This window comes from Myotis daubentonii, chromosome 14 (assembly GCF_963259705.1).
Source record: "Myotis daubentonii chromosome 14, mMyoDau2.1, whole genome shotgun sequence".
Lineage (NCBI taxonomy): Eukaryota > Metazoa > Chordata > Mammalia > Chiroptera > Vespertilionidae > Myotis > Myotis daubentonii.
The window spans coordinates 14,696,817-14,710,971 of record NC_081853.1 but is presented as its reverse complement, the minus strand read 5'-3'; the positions used below and the strand labels follow the sequence as shown (position 1 = coordinate 14,710,971).

Sequence of the window (14,155 nt, the reverse complement as noted above, 5' to 3'; positions counted from 1 at the left end):
TGTAAATTTCTCAGGGTTTTGAAAAACAGTTTGAGAACATAAGAAAAGTTAAGGTATGCTTAATTTTCTAAGTTATAAATATGTAAAAATTTATTTCAGTATTATCAATATAATTTTTAAAAAACTATCAAATGAACTCCTATATCAACAGAAAACTCCAAAAATTGATTATTTTTGGAATGGCATTTAAATTTGCTCAGATTAAGTACTTAAAATTTGTAATTTTAGTGAGTAACAGAGATCTCTTATACTTGAATTTATGTCCTTTACTAAACTTTGACCCATATAAAGACATCTATATTTATTAATGGAAAGCAAAAATTTAATCTCAAATTTTGCTTGATATTTTTAATTCAAATAAAGTCCTTAATAGAGGTAAATAAAAAATGGTTTTCAAAAAAAAAATGGTTTTCAAATGTGACAAGTATAACAGGATGTTTTAGTGGGTTATCATTTTAGTGTGGTCAAAGGAAATTGTTTGACCTTGAACTACAGCTTTAATTGTATGTCCATTGCCTGCAGGTATCTTGTTTTAAAAGAAAAGTGAGTTAAAATGAACTAACTAGTGACATCTGCCATTATTCTAACAATAGAATACTGTATTTTAAAGAATAAAATTTTGTATTAATTTTTGATTAAATATTTAAACACAATGTTGTTAGTGATATTTTAATATAAAATACCTTTTTTTTGGTATTGACTTATTTGTGTGACAGATGTAGAAACTTTATATAAATATATTTTAATGCTTTAAAATAAAATGTGTCTCTTTTTAATTTTCCATGTAAACTTAGAAGTAAATTTGCTGAATCAATCATTGTTAGAAATTGTGCTTATCTTTTTAGGACATTTATCAATGTATTGTAGTTTTTTCTTGCCTGTTATACTAAGTGAATTCTTATAAGGTGGGACTTTGTCTTACTTCTATGCTCATTGTTCTAAGTTCAGTTAGAATTGAATAGATTTTAACAGGTTTTATATTTTCTTAGATTTCATAGATATTTATTTTGTCTATGATATTTTACTTAAATCATATCATTTAAAAAATATTTATTGTTGAGAGTATTGCAGATGTAATACTCTCCTGATTACCCTGCTCCATATGGTTCCCTCCCCACCCCAGGTCTTCACCACTCAATTATTTGTATCCATACGTAATACATATATGCATATAAATTCTTTGATTAATCTCTTCATAACCACACTTCCCTCTGAGATTTGTCAGTTTGTTCTACATTTCCATGCCTCTGGTTCTATGTTATTCATCAGTTTGTTTTGTTCATTAGATTCCTTGTTTGTTTATTTTGATTTTTAGATTTAGTTGTTGATAGAAATGTATTTATTACCATTTTATTGTTCACATTTTCTCCTCCTCTTTCTCTTCCTCCTCCTCCTTCTCCTTCTTAAACATTTCATGTAATATTGGTTTCGTGGTGATGAACTTCTTTTGCCTTTTCTTCTCTGTGAAGCTCCTTATCTGACCTTCAATTTGAAACAATAGCTTTGGTAGGTAGATAATCTTGGTTGTAGGCCTGTGCTATTCATCACTTTGAATATTTCTTGCCACTCCCTTCTGGCCTGCAAAGTTTCTGTTGAAAATCAATGGGCAGTCATATGGCTGCTCCCTTGTAGGTAGCTAACTGCTTGTCTCTTGCTTTTAAGATTCTCTCTTTGTTTTTAACCCTTGGGATTTTAATTATGATGTATCTTGGTGTGAACCTCATTGGGTTCCTCTTGTTTGGGATTCCCTGTGCTTCCTGGACTTGTAAGTCTATTTCTTTGCACCAGGTAGGGGAACATTTCTGTCATTATTTCTTCAAATAGGTTTTCAGTATCTTGCTCTATTCTTCTGGCACTCCCATAATGTGAATGTTGGTACACTTGAAGTTGACCCGGAGGCTCCTTGAACTGCCTTTATTTATTTTTATTTCTTTCCGTTTTTGCTTTTCTGATTGGGTGTTTTTTCCTTTGCTTCCTCATATTCTAAGTCATTGATTTGATTCTCGAAATCTACTTTACTGTTGAAACCCTGTAAATTATTCTTTATTTCAGTTAGTGTATGCTTAATTTCTCTCTGGTCCTTTCTTATGTCTTTGAAATGCTCACTAAGATCCTTGAAATACTCACTAAGTCCCTTGAAATTCTTAAGTCCCTTGAAGCTCTCATTAAGATCCTTGAACAACCTTATAAAGATTGTTTGGAATTTTATATATAGTAGTTTGCTTGCTTCCATTTCATTTAGTTCTTTTCCTGGAGATTTCCTCTGTTCTTTCATTTGTGACATGTTTGTCTCTGCATTTTGTCTGCTTCCCTGTTTGTTTTTATGTATTAGGTAGAGCTGCTATGTCTCCTGGAATTAGTAGAGTCGCCATGTGTAGTTAGGTGTCTTGTAGGGCCCAGTGGCTCCACCTCCCCAAGTACCTGAGCTGTTCACTCTAGGTTCACTCTAATTGGCTGTGAGGATCAGCAGGGACTTCAGTCAAAGAGCTGCTCTGCAGGAGACACCCTATGGATCAGGACTTGCATCAATGGGGCTTTGGTGCTTAGAGTTGGCCCTTTGAGTGTGACGCTTGTGGATGTGTAGAGTTGTAATCTGGCATGATCGGAAGCTGTCCCCCAGTGCACTGGCTAATGGGGACCCCCTGAAGGTGCAAAGTCAGCCACTGCTTGTTCCCTGCCTGTGGCCACCCGCCAGGAGCTACAGAGCAATATGCAGATGGCTGTTAACTTGTGTTGAGCTTGGAAGTTCTCAAGAGAGGCCAAACTGTGAAGCAAGGCAGGCTGCTCCTAGTGCCAGGCCTGGGGCCTCTTATTGAGAGGTATGGGGCATGTTGATGCCAGCTGCTACTTGTTTGAGAGATTTTAGGAAAGTTTGAAGCCTGGGCCAGGATGGCATCTATATGGAATAGCTGCCGCAAACAGCATGGGTGGGGCTGCAAATTGGATGGAGCAGGGGTCTCAGGGAATCATCAGGGCAGAGCAAACAATGTGAACCATGTTGATGGAGACTCAGATATGGTGCCTGCTAGTCAGGTCTGCGATGGAGGAGGTCTTGGCATAGGAACAATGACCCCTGTGAGCACCCCTGTCTGGGAGAAAACTGCCCCTCAGTTCTTGCTCTGATGCCAGACAATCCACTTCCTCCCCATAAGTCCCTAGATCCCCAAAGCCACTGCCCCAGCACTGGAGCTCAGGGAGAATGAACCCAAGTAAGTCTGTGCACTAGCCCTTTAAGAGGAACTGCCTGGGTCTCTAGCAGCCTCCCTGTCACTCAGCCACAATCCCCACTGCTTTTTACAGTTACAGGGGCTTCTTTTCACAGCACTGAAACCCTGACTGAGGGGTCTGGTGTGGGGCTGGGACCCCTTGCTCCTTAATAGGATGCCTCTGCAGCCTACATATCCCTTCTGACACATGGGTGTTGGATCAGCCTGTTCTGCCTCTGCCCCTGCCCCTCCTACTAGTCTCAATATGCTTTCTTCTTTAATTCTCTAGTTGTAGGACTTCCATTCAGCCAGATTATGGACATTTCTGAATGATGATTGTTTTGTATTTTAGTTATACTTTTGATGTGGTTGTGGGAGGCAGCGAGTACCTTGTTCACCTACTCCACCATCTTAATTCATATCTTTAGAGGATTTTATCTTCTACTAGAGGCCCGGTGCACAAAAATTCGTGCACTCGGGAGGGTCCCTCAGCCTGGCTTATGCCCTCTTGCAATCTGGGACCCCTCAGATGATGTCCACCTGCTGGCTTAGGCCCGCTCCCTGGGGAATCGGGCCCAAGCTGGCAGTCAGACATCCCTCTGGCAGCCTGGAGCCCTCAGGGGATGTCCACTTACCAGCAGGGAGCAGACCTAAGCTGCAGTTGGATATCCTTATTGCTGCTTAGGAGGCGGGTGAGGCTCCCGCCACCACCGCTGTGCTGGCAGCCATCAGCCTGGCTTGTGGCTGAGCAGAGCTCCCCCTGTGGGAGCGTACTGACCACCAGGGGCAGCTCCTGCATTGAGCATCTGCCCCCTGGTGGTCAGTGTGTGTCATAGTGACAGTCATTCCCAGTTGTTCTGCTGTTAGGGTCAATTTGCATATTACCCTTTTATTATATAGGATAGAGGCCTGGTGCACAGGTGGGGGCCAGCTGGTTTGCCCTGAAGCGTGTCCCGGATCAGGGTGGGGGTCCCCACTGGGGTACCTGGCCAGCCTGGGTGAGGGGCTGATGGCTGTTTTCAGGCTGGCCACACCCCCTTTAGGGTGGGGGATCCTGCTGGGGTGCCTGGCCAGTCTGGGTGAGGGGCTGAGGGCCATTTTAAGTCTGGCCAAGCCCCCCGGCAATGGAAGCTCTCAGCCTCTCCTTTTTTTCTTTTTTTTTTTTTTGTTCTGGGATTTATTTACCTTCTATAATTGAAACTTTGTAGCCTTGAGTGGAGCTCAGAGCTGGCCAGGGTGGGCGTGAAGCTTGGCTTTCTCCATTGCCAGGGGCAACCCAAGCCTCCTGCTTGCTCCAGCTCTGTGGCCACGGCCATCTGAAAGCAGGTATCTGGGGTTTATTTATCTTCTATAATTGAAACTTTGTTGCCTTGAGTGGAGCTCAGATCTGGCCGCGGCAGACGGGAAGCTTGGCTTCCTCCATTACTGGGGCAGCCAAGCCTCCTGCTTGCTCCAGCTCCGTGGCTGCTGGACGCCATCTTGGTTGAATTAATTTGCATATAGTCGCTCTGATTGGTGGGAGTGGCTTAAGGTGTAGCAAAGGTACAGTCAATTTGCATGTTTGTATTTTATTAGTGTAGATACTTTGTTTCTTTAACTTTTTTAAAAATTCTTTATTAGTTAAGGTATTAGAAATGTGTCCTCATACCCCCCCCATTAAACCCCCATCCGCCCCCCCATCCTCCCTGCCACCCCCCCCTTCGCCCCACACTCATGCTCTCATCCCCTTGTTGTCCATGTCCATTGGTTTGGCTTATATGCATGCATACAAGTCCTTTGGTTGATCTCTTCCCCTTGCCCCCTCCATCCCCTGCTTTCCCTCTGGGGATTAATAGTCTGATCACTGTTTCTCTGTCTTTGGATCTGTCCCTGTTCATCAGTCTATGTTGTTCTCTTTATTTCACTTAGCATAATGCTCTCCAGTTCCATCCATGCTGTTGCAAAAGGCAAGAGTTCCTTCTTTTTTACCGAAGCATAGAATTCCATTGTGTAAATGTACCACAGTTTTTTAATCCACTCATCTGTTGATGGGCGCTTAAGCTGTTTCCAAATCTTAGCTATGGTGAATTGTGCTACTATGAACATAGGGGTGCATATATCCTTTCTGATTGGTGTTTCTGGCTTCTTGGGATATATTCCTAGAGGTGGGATCACTGGGTCAAATGGGAGTTCCATTTTTAGTTTTTTGAGGAAGCTCCATACTGTTCTCCACAGTGGCTGCACCAGTCTGCATTCCCACCAGCAGTGCAGAAGGGTTCCTTTTTCTCCACATCTTCTCCAACATTTGTTGTTTGTTGATGATAGCCTTTCTGACAGGTGTGAGATGATACCGCATTGTTGCTTTGATTTGCATCTCTCGTATAATTAGTGACTTTGAGCATGTTTTCATATGTCTTTCGGTGTTTCTTTAACTTGACAATGATGAATTCTAAGTGTATATAATTATTTTTACCATTTAAATCATTAACTCTTTAAAAGTTTATGGACTCACTTATAGTTTCTATTATACTAACTATGTAAAAATAAGGGAAATTTATGTAATACTAGAGGCCCGATGCACGAAATTCATGCAAGAGTAGGCCTTCCTTCCCCCGACTGTTGGCACCGATTTCCCTTTGGCACCTGGGACCTGGGCTTCCCTCCCGCTGCCAGCAGCCACCCGGGACCTAGGCTTCCCTCTGGCCGCCGGCAGGCACCCAGGACCTGGGCTTCCCTTGCAGCCCCGACTTTGTCCAGAAGGTCATCTGGTTTAATTAGCATATTATGCTTTTATCATTTATGGAATATGTTTAAACATTTAAGAACACAAGCAAGGGCTGCTCTGTCTGTGGAGTAGCTTGTGCTCTGTCTCACTGCTTCACTAATAAACTCTATTTCACTTGAAAAAAAAACATAAGCGAATTATGTAGGCTTATTTGCTGCCGGTCAGTGTGATATTAGAGGGAAATTCTTTTCTTCCCTGAAACTAGTTTCTCTGGGTTTCCACCTATTAACATTCCACTTCTAGGTGTGTAGAATTTTCTCATCTAAATGCTAATTCCTAAAACATATGTACAGTATTCTGTAGATTTCAAAGTGCTGTTGATTTACTTAGCCATTATTGTTGACCATTTCCTGTGTGCCAAGCACTGTTCTTTATTAAACAAAACAAAGTCCCTGCCCCCCATGGAGCTGACATTCAACCATCTTTCATCATCACCTCAGCCTATTTAGGACAAATGAGAGTGCTTCTCATTTATTGACAGGGAATTCAACATTGTTCAGGTCATCAAATTTGCTGTGCAAAAGCAATACTATCATATGTCCTTAACATATTCTGGTTATTTCAAAGTCATTAAGGAACCTCTTAGATGAGTCATTGAATGATTTTGTTTTGGTAGTTATTCTTTTTGTTTTCTTCCTGCTTGGAAACTCACTTTTCCATCTCCTAAGTATGAATTTTAATAGAACTTTTCAAACTTTTGTTTGCATCACACTGTACTTGCCTAGTTTTTAATTTTTTGACAGTTTTGACATCTCCATCCTTGTTTTCATGTCTATGGTTTCCATAAAGACTTTTCTAAGCACTTTATTTCAGAATTCATGTCCTTATCCTGAATTTCTTAACCATCTTTTTAGTTTATTTTTAACTTTTTTAAGTGTGCACTTCAGTGGCTTTTAATATATTCACAGAATTGTGCAGTTATTACCTCTACTCAGTTCCAGAACATTTTTATTGCCTCAGAAAGAAACTCTGTACTCATTAGCTATCACTCCCCATTTTCCCCTCTCCTAGCTCCTGGCAACCACAAATGAGTCTACTTTCTGTCTCTATAGATGTCTTGATATTTCATATAAGTGGAATCATATGACATGTTATTATATGTTATATGATTTTGTGTCTGCCTTCTTTCATCTAGCATAGTGTTTTCAAGGTTTATCCATGTTGTAGCATGTATTGATACTTCATACCTTTATTGCCAAATAATATGCCATTATAGGGATATACCACATTTCACTTATTCATTCATCAGTTGATAGTCCTTTGGGTTGTTTCTACTCTTTGGCTATTATGAATAACTAGTGGCCTGGTGCACAAAATTTGTGCACATTAAAAAGGAATTAATTAGAGGAAATATTTTAATATTGCTACTTGCCCTTTCTCTATAATAGAAGTATCAGAGATGAAAGAAAATTAGTAAAATGTATATTAAAATCTCCCTCCTGTCAGAGTCTGGGGTGTACCATGGGACCCAGATTCATATACCCGCCCACCCGCATGTGCCTCAAAATCAAGCGAGATCCAGACCAGGCCTGGCGGGTTGTGCAGCTTCAGGTCCCCCAGCCCCGGTGCTGATGTGGGGGGTGCAGCCTCAGATCCCCCATCAAGCAGTGCTGGGAGGGAGGCGCGGCCTCAGGTCCCCTGGCCCTGGTGCCGATGCAGGGAGCATGGCCTCAGGTCTCCCAGCCCCGGTGACAACCATTTGCATATTAGCTCTTTATTATATAGGATGCTACTGAGAACATACATGTACAAGTTTTTATGCATATGTTTTTAGTTCACTGGGTCATATGGTAGCTCCATACCTAACATTTTGAGGAACTGCCAAACTGTTTTTCCAAAGTGGTTGGCCTGTTATGTGTGCCCCACCAGCAGTGTATAATAAAGGTTCAATTTCTTCACTTCCTGGTCAATACTTTTTCCTGTCTTTTTTATTGTAGCCATCTAGTGAGTATAAAGTGGTATTTCTTCCTCCCCCTCCCTTTTTTTTCGTATTTCCCTAACAACTAGTAATATTGAGGACCTTTTCATGTACTTATTGGCCTTTTGTATATATTTTTTGTGAAATGTTCACATCTTCTCCCCATTTTAAAAATTAATTTATCTTTTTATCATTAAGTTATATATTCAGGGTACAATTCTCTTATCAGATAAATGATTTGCAATTTTTTTTCCATTCAGTAGATTGTCTTGATGGTGCTTTATTATTATTATTGTTATTATTGTAAAATATACACAACAAATTTACCATTTTAAGTGTACAATTCAGTGACATTAATGTGTTTAAATATGTTCACAATATTATGCAACCATCACCTTCATCCATATCCTGAACTTTTCCATCATCCGAAATAGAAAGCTCTGCATGGATGAGAATGCTCTGCCTGGATCAGAACTCTCTGCCTGAGAAAGATGGCTTCTGTGGTATGGAGGAATAACTTAGTATAGGGTTCCTAGTGGCTGTCCTCTCAGCTCTCTCCCAGAGCCACCAACCCCAGACTCTCCTCACATAGTTGTAGTCCACTCTGCCCTTCCTCTGCTAAAGCCCAAGAAGCCTGAAAAATAAAGCCTGAAATGAGGTATTCAACTACCAAAATTTCCCCAGCAAAGATGAACAATTCAGCAGGAAAAGCCCTGGTAAAATCTTCTGGGTTGAGAAAATCCCAACAGGCCAGAGAAATTTACAAGATGTACTTTATGCAGCTATGTTCTGGCCTTGTCATAGAAAAGAAGGCCTGTTACTTTAGGAAAGAAACTGTCAAAAGGCATTCACCAGAAACAGTTGGAAATCACAAAGAGCCACATCTGCTATTCACTACCTTTCGGAAGCACCTGGAACACCTTGAACAATTTGTGGAGGCCTTCCCCTTTGATATGCCTGTGGTCCAGAAAGATACTAGAACATTTGATGGCTCAAGTATCCTAGAATGTTCTTTTTCCCTGAACACATATAGCGATCAATCCACTACTTTTGGTTTTGTGGATGGAGGTTATGAGATCTATGTTGAAGATTAGAGGGAAAAACAAGAGAAATACAAGGTATTATTCTGTTACTATGTCTTGCAGTTACCTGCAAGCGAAGCAGGTGATTGTGTTGATTGTCACAAATTAATGGTAAGCCTCAGTCTTACAAAAGACAAAGATTTCTTGCTGCATGCCAACAACAAGGAGCACTCTGTGAAGCTACAGAAATGTGAAAATTCGTTGCCAGTCCAGATCTTTTTTCTTCCTACTGAGCTCCAGCCCTCCCCATGTGTTTCATTTGAATATAAGAGCAATCCTGGAGTGTTTATAGGAGTAAAGGATAACCATGTTGCTCTAATTAAATTAAATGACCAAACTGAGCATTCAAGAAGAGAGAATATAAAATTTCAGCTGTCTTGAATGTAATGTGTTTGAAAGTTGTGAATCCTGGGTTGAGTAGCCCAAATAGCTACCATGGAAGAGATTGTCAAAAAGAGAGAGAGATGAAATAGAATCACTTGCCCTTTAAACAATAACTCCCTTTCTTGTTCCTTCCCAGACCATAGTAACCACTATTTCTACTTGTTAGTTCTCTAAGTTTGCCTCTTCTAGGTGCCTCATATAAGTTTAATAAGATAATAGATGTCCCGATGGTGTCTTTTATAGCACAAAAGTTTAATTTTCATTAAGCTTAATTTATATTTTAAATAATTTTTAATAATCTTAAATTTGTAATTTATATTGTCACTGTGCTTTTGGTGTTGTATTTAAGAAGCCATTGCCTAATCCAAGGTCATGAAGATTCACTTGAACCATTTTTGAATACTCTCTTACTTGGTCCTCCCATCCATATTTAAAACATCAATATAATTATTAAGATTTTTATGGGGAGGGTTTATTAAATGTCCTCTTTTTACGTTTTTAGATCAAAATAGTGGGTTTCAAACTGTAGAATCTCCTGGGATGCTTATTAAAGCACAGGTTCCTCAGATGAGTTTTGTACATTTGTTGTAAACTTCTAGTAGACCAGCATCATGTAGTTGAAAAAGTGTGGAATTAAAATAGTCCAGCATGGCCTGGCCAGCGTGGCTCAGTGTTTGAGCATCAACTATGAACCAGGAGGTCATGGTTCGATTCCTAGTCAGGGCACATGCCTGGGTGTGGCTCTATCCCCAGTGTGGGGCATGTAGGAGGCAGCCAATCAAGGATTCTCTCTCATCGATGTTTCTATCTCTCTCTCCATCTCCCTCTCTGAAATTAATAAAAATATATTTTTTTAAAAAAAGGCCAGCATGGTGATTTAAGAGCATGGCCTCTATAGCCTGACTACTTTGATGTAAATCGTGACTATGTCCCTTTCTAGTTGTACAGTTATGGGCAAGTCACTTGTTCTCTCTGGGCATTCATTTTCTTTCATAGGGTTGTTGCAAGGATTAAACAAGGTGAAGCACATAGAGGAGTTTGGCAATAATGAGTACCACATAAGTGTTAGACATTGTTATACCCTTTAACTCAGTAATGCCGTTTCCAGGGACTTAATCTAAGAATAATATCAGAGATATTGCCTAAAGATGTATAGCAGTTTCATCATAGAGATTAATTCCCCAAAATCTACCATATATAATCAGTAGACCTATTATTAAATAAATTAATTAAATTTATGAAGTGTCATTTGCCATTTAGTCATATTTTCAACAAATATTTAATGCCATGGAACCTAACAATGTAAGTGAAAAAAAATTAAATATGCAACTATATATAAAGTATGTCTTTAAACTTCTTTAAAAATACTGGGCAAGTGAGTGGAATGGTGGTCTTACAATGCATATAAGTATGTTAAACTGTTGAGAGTGGTTGTCCTTAGAAGCTGGGAGGAGTAATTTTAATTTCTTCTGTACTTTATTGTACTCTCTTGACTTCAACAGTAAGTATTTTATACTAAAAAAATGTTACTTTTTAGAAAGACTAAATGGGGGAAAGCTCAATGTGAAATAGGAAAGCATAATGTGAATAAGAAACCCGAGTCTGAGAAATAAGCCAGTCAGAGAAAGACCTATATCACATGATCTCACTTATATGTGGAATCTAATGAATAAAATAAACTAATGAACAAAATAGGTCCTGAGACATTAATGCTTGGAAAAGACTGACAGATCTCAGGGGGACGGGGAGAGATTAACCAATGAACATATATGCATAGCCCATGGACACAGATAATAATTTGGTGAAGCCCTGGGGTGGGGTTGGGGCTGGGTGGAAGGGGCCAAAGGCAGGGAGAAATGGGGGACATTTGTAATACTGTCAATAATTAAAAAACAACAACAACTCTTAGTACTAATCCAGTACTAGTACTGCTATTAAATAGTTTTAAACCTTGAATGAATTCTGTCTCTTCCTTAGGGGACACAGTTTCCTCATCTGCAAAATGAAAAGTTGGACCAGAATGAAAGGCAATGTAGTTGAGTGTTGAAAAACTGGGAGGCCAGCCCTAGCTGGTTTAACTTAATGGATAGAAGGTTGGCCCACGGACTGATACTGGCTGTCTAGTTTTGCTTATTTGTCATGTGTTTTTATACTGGCAGCTTCTTTTTTTTTTTTTTTTTTAAGGGAAGGAAACCATTTCTTTAATTTTTTTTTTTTAATTTTTATTTCAGAGAGGAAGGGAGAGGGAGAGAGAAATAGAAACATCAGTGATGAGAGAGAATCATTGATTGGTTGCCTTCTGCATGCCCCCTACTGGGGATTGAGCCCACAACCTCGGGCATGTGCCCTGACTGGAATCGAGCCCAGGACCCTTGGTCTGCAGGCTGACACTCTATCCACTGAGCCAAGCCAGCTAGGGCCTGGCAGCTTCTTTGGGGCCCTAAGCTATTTCATCAATAAGGGTATTTTGTAGACCTTTTTAGCATTAAAAATCTTATACTTAATTTTCTACAGTTTTTTCTGATTCTTTTAGTTCTGAAGCTAATGGGTACAGCTTAATCTATCTGTAATTAAGTTGCATAGGCTCTTAGGTCATACTTATTTTCCTTCAATTGATGTTTTGATTTTAAATTTAATAAATGTCATAAAGCCCAAAGGAATGTTATTCCTCAGCTGCCTAGCCCATTCTAGGAAAAGTTAATATTATAAGGGGAACTCAGCTAGAAGTTGGTAGAGCATGATCAAATGCTTTAAGAGATAAATCTGAGTATGTTAAAGTCACTTTCAGAGTCAACAACCATGTTGGAATTCATTTTCGGAACCCCGAGAAACAAAGACTATAGAAGAAATAGATGACTTTCATAATATACTAGAGGCCTGGTGCATGAAAATTCATGCACATGGGGGGTCCCTCAGCCCAACCTGCACCCTCTCACAGTATGGGACCCTAGGGGGATGCCCACCTGCTGGCTTAGGCCTGCTCCCCGAGAACAGATGTTATAAAAGAAATAATCATATCCTTGGGTAAGGATTTTTTTTAAAAGGTAATGGTCACATGAAAATTCACTGCAGGCGGGGCTGAGGGGACTGGGGGACTATGGTGGCGGGCACGCGGCAGGGCTAAGGGGATTGGGGGACTCCAGCGGCAGGCGCTCTGCCACCTGCCACCCCCCCAGTGGGGCTGAAGGGACTGGCTGCCGCCATCTTGTGGCTGTGGGCCCCACCATCTTATCAAGGCCTGATGGTCAATTAGCATATTACCGCTTTATTATATAAGATAATTTTCCTTCACTGACTAAATGAGATAATTAAATCTTCAGTGGTTAAGGGACTTGGCTAGCCATTCCATTGTTTTGGAAATGTTTGTGAGCAAGTCACTCTGTGGTACCTCAATTTATAGTGGCAGTTATAATGAAGATGATGATTTTTTTTTTCCTCTGAAGGGTAAGATTGAAAGTTACATATTCATACATTTATTTTTAGATTTTCAGAAGTTCTCCTCTTTTCTATATAGTGTAGCTGCAGTAGGCTGCCCACTACGGGGATCATTATTTCTGTGTTAGAGAGTTAATTAATAGATTAACATTGCCAGGAAATAAAATGGAGTTAGATGGCCACAGTTGACAGATAGATTTGTTACTCATAACTAATATTAGAGGACATTTTCCTCTAATCATAATAACTTTTGTTTATAAAACATACCTAGCTAACCCCCATAACAAAAGAGAGGTGGTGTGTTTTCTGGCTTGATGGGCAAAATAACCCTGAGAAAACTTTGTGCCTCACAGACAAGAAGAGAGAGCTCTGCTGGTTTAGGGGTCAGATTTTATTTTAGGATGAGTTGTTTGTGTAAGTATAGATATGAGAGAGTTCCTATCCTACATGTCCTATATGTCAGATATCTTATTCTACTTTCCCAGAGATTTAATTCAATGCTTCCCAATTCCCCAAGTGTATACTTTTCGTATCTTCTCCTAATTGGGTAATGTTAATTACAGATGGCCCCCATCTCCCCTCCCCCCCATCTGTCCACATCCACCCAGCCCCAGGAGGGACAATATATCTTATTGTATTCAGTGGTTGATGGACATTTAGATTACTTCCAACTTTTGGTTATTATGAACAATGCTGCTAGGAACATTTGTGTACAGCTCTTGTGTTTTCATTTCACTTGGGTAGATACCTAGGAGTAGAATTGCTTGGAACCCATTAAATTATCACCCATTAAATTTCATATCCCTACTTAGCCACAAAAATATTTCTTTTAAAGAATGGATGATAGCAATATATTTGATAAGAAACACATTCGGTTGCTTGGAGTATCATCCCACACACCAAAAGGTTGCGGGTTCAATTCCCCGTCAGGGCACATACTAGATTGTGGGTTTGATCCCCCGTTGGGGTACATGCGGGTTCAATGTTTCTTACATTGATGTTTCTCTCTCTCTCTGACTCTGTCTCTCTCTCTCAAATCAATAAACATATCCTCAGGTGAGGATTAAAAAAATTTTTAAAAGCCCAGCCAGTGTGGTTCAGTGGTTAATCATCGACCTATGAACCAGAAGGTCATGGTTCAATTCCCAGTCTTGCAGGCTTGATCTCCATTGTGAAACATGCAGGAGGCAGCTGATCAATAATTCTCTCTCATCATTGATGTTTTTATCTCTCTTTCCTTCTCTCTTCTTCTCTGAAACCAATAATATGTATTTAGATATATATAAAGAAAAACACAAATGATAGAAAAGAATTAAAGGGTAATGATTGGAGCAGGCAAATAAAAAGTTCTAAGACAGGCAGTGTG

General features: G+C 40.0%; 2 protein-coding genes across 32 annotated transcripts in view; both read left to right on the top strand.

The window, feature by feature from the left end:
- SLMAP (sarcolemma associated protein) overlaps positions 1-14,155 on the top strand; it is a 163,667-nt gene that overhangs the window by 34,342 nt on the left and 115,170 nt on the right. The gene's annotated exons all lie outside the window — the stretch shown is intronic.
- On the top strand, positions 5,871-11,160 carry LOC132215257 (interleukin-33-like). The gene is given in 1 exon segment (XM_059663199.1): positions 5,871-11,160. A coding segment is annotated over 1 exon segment (810 nt). The 5' UTR covers positions 5,871-8,541; the 3' UTR covers positions 9,352-11,160.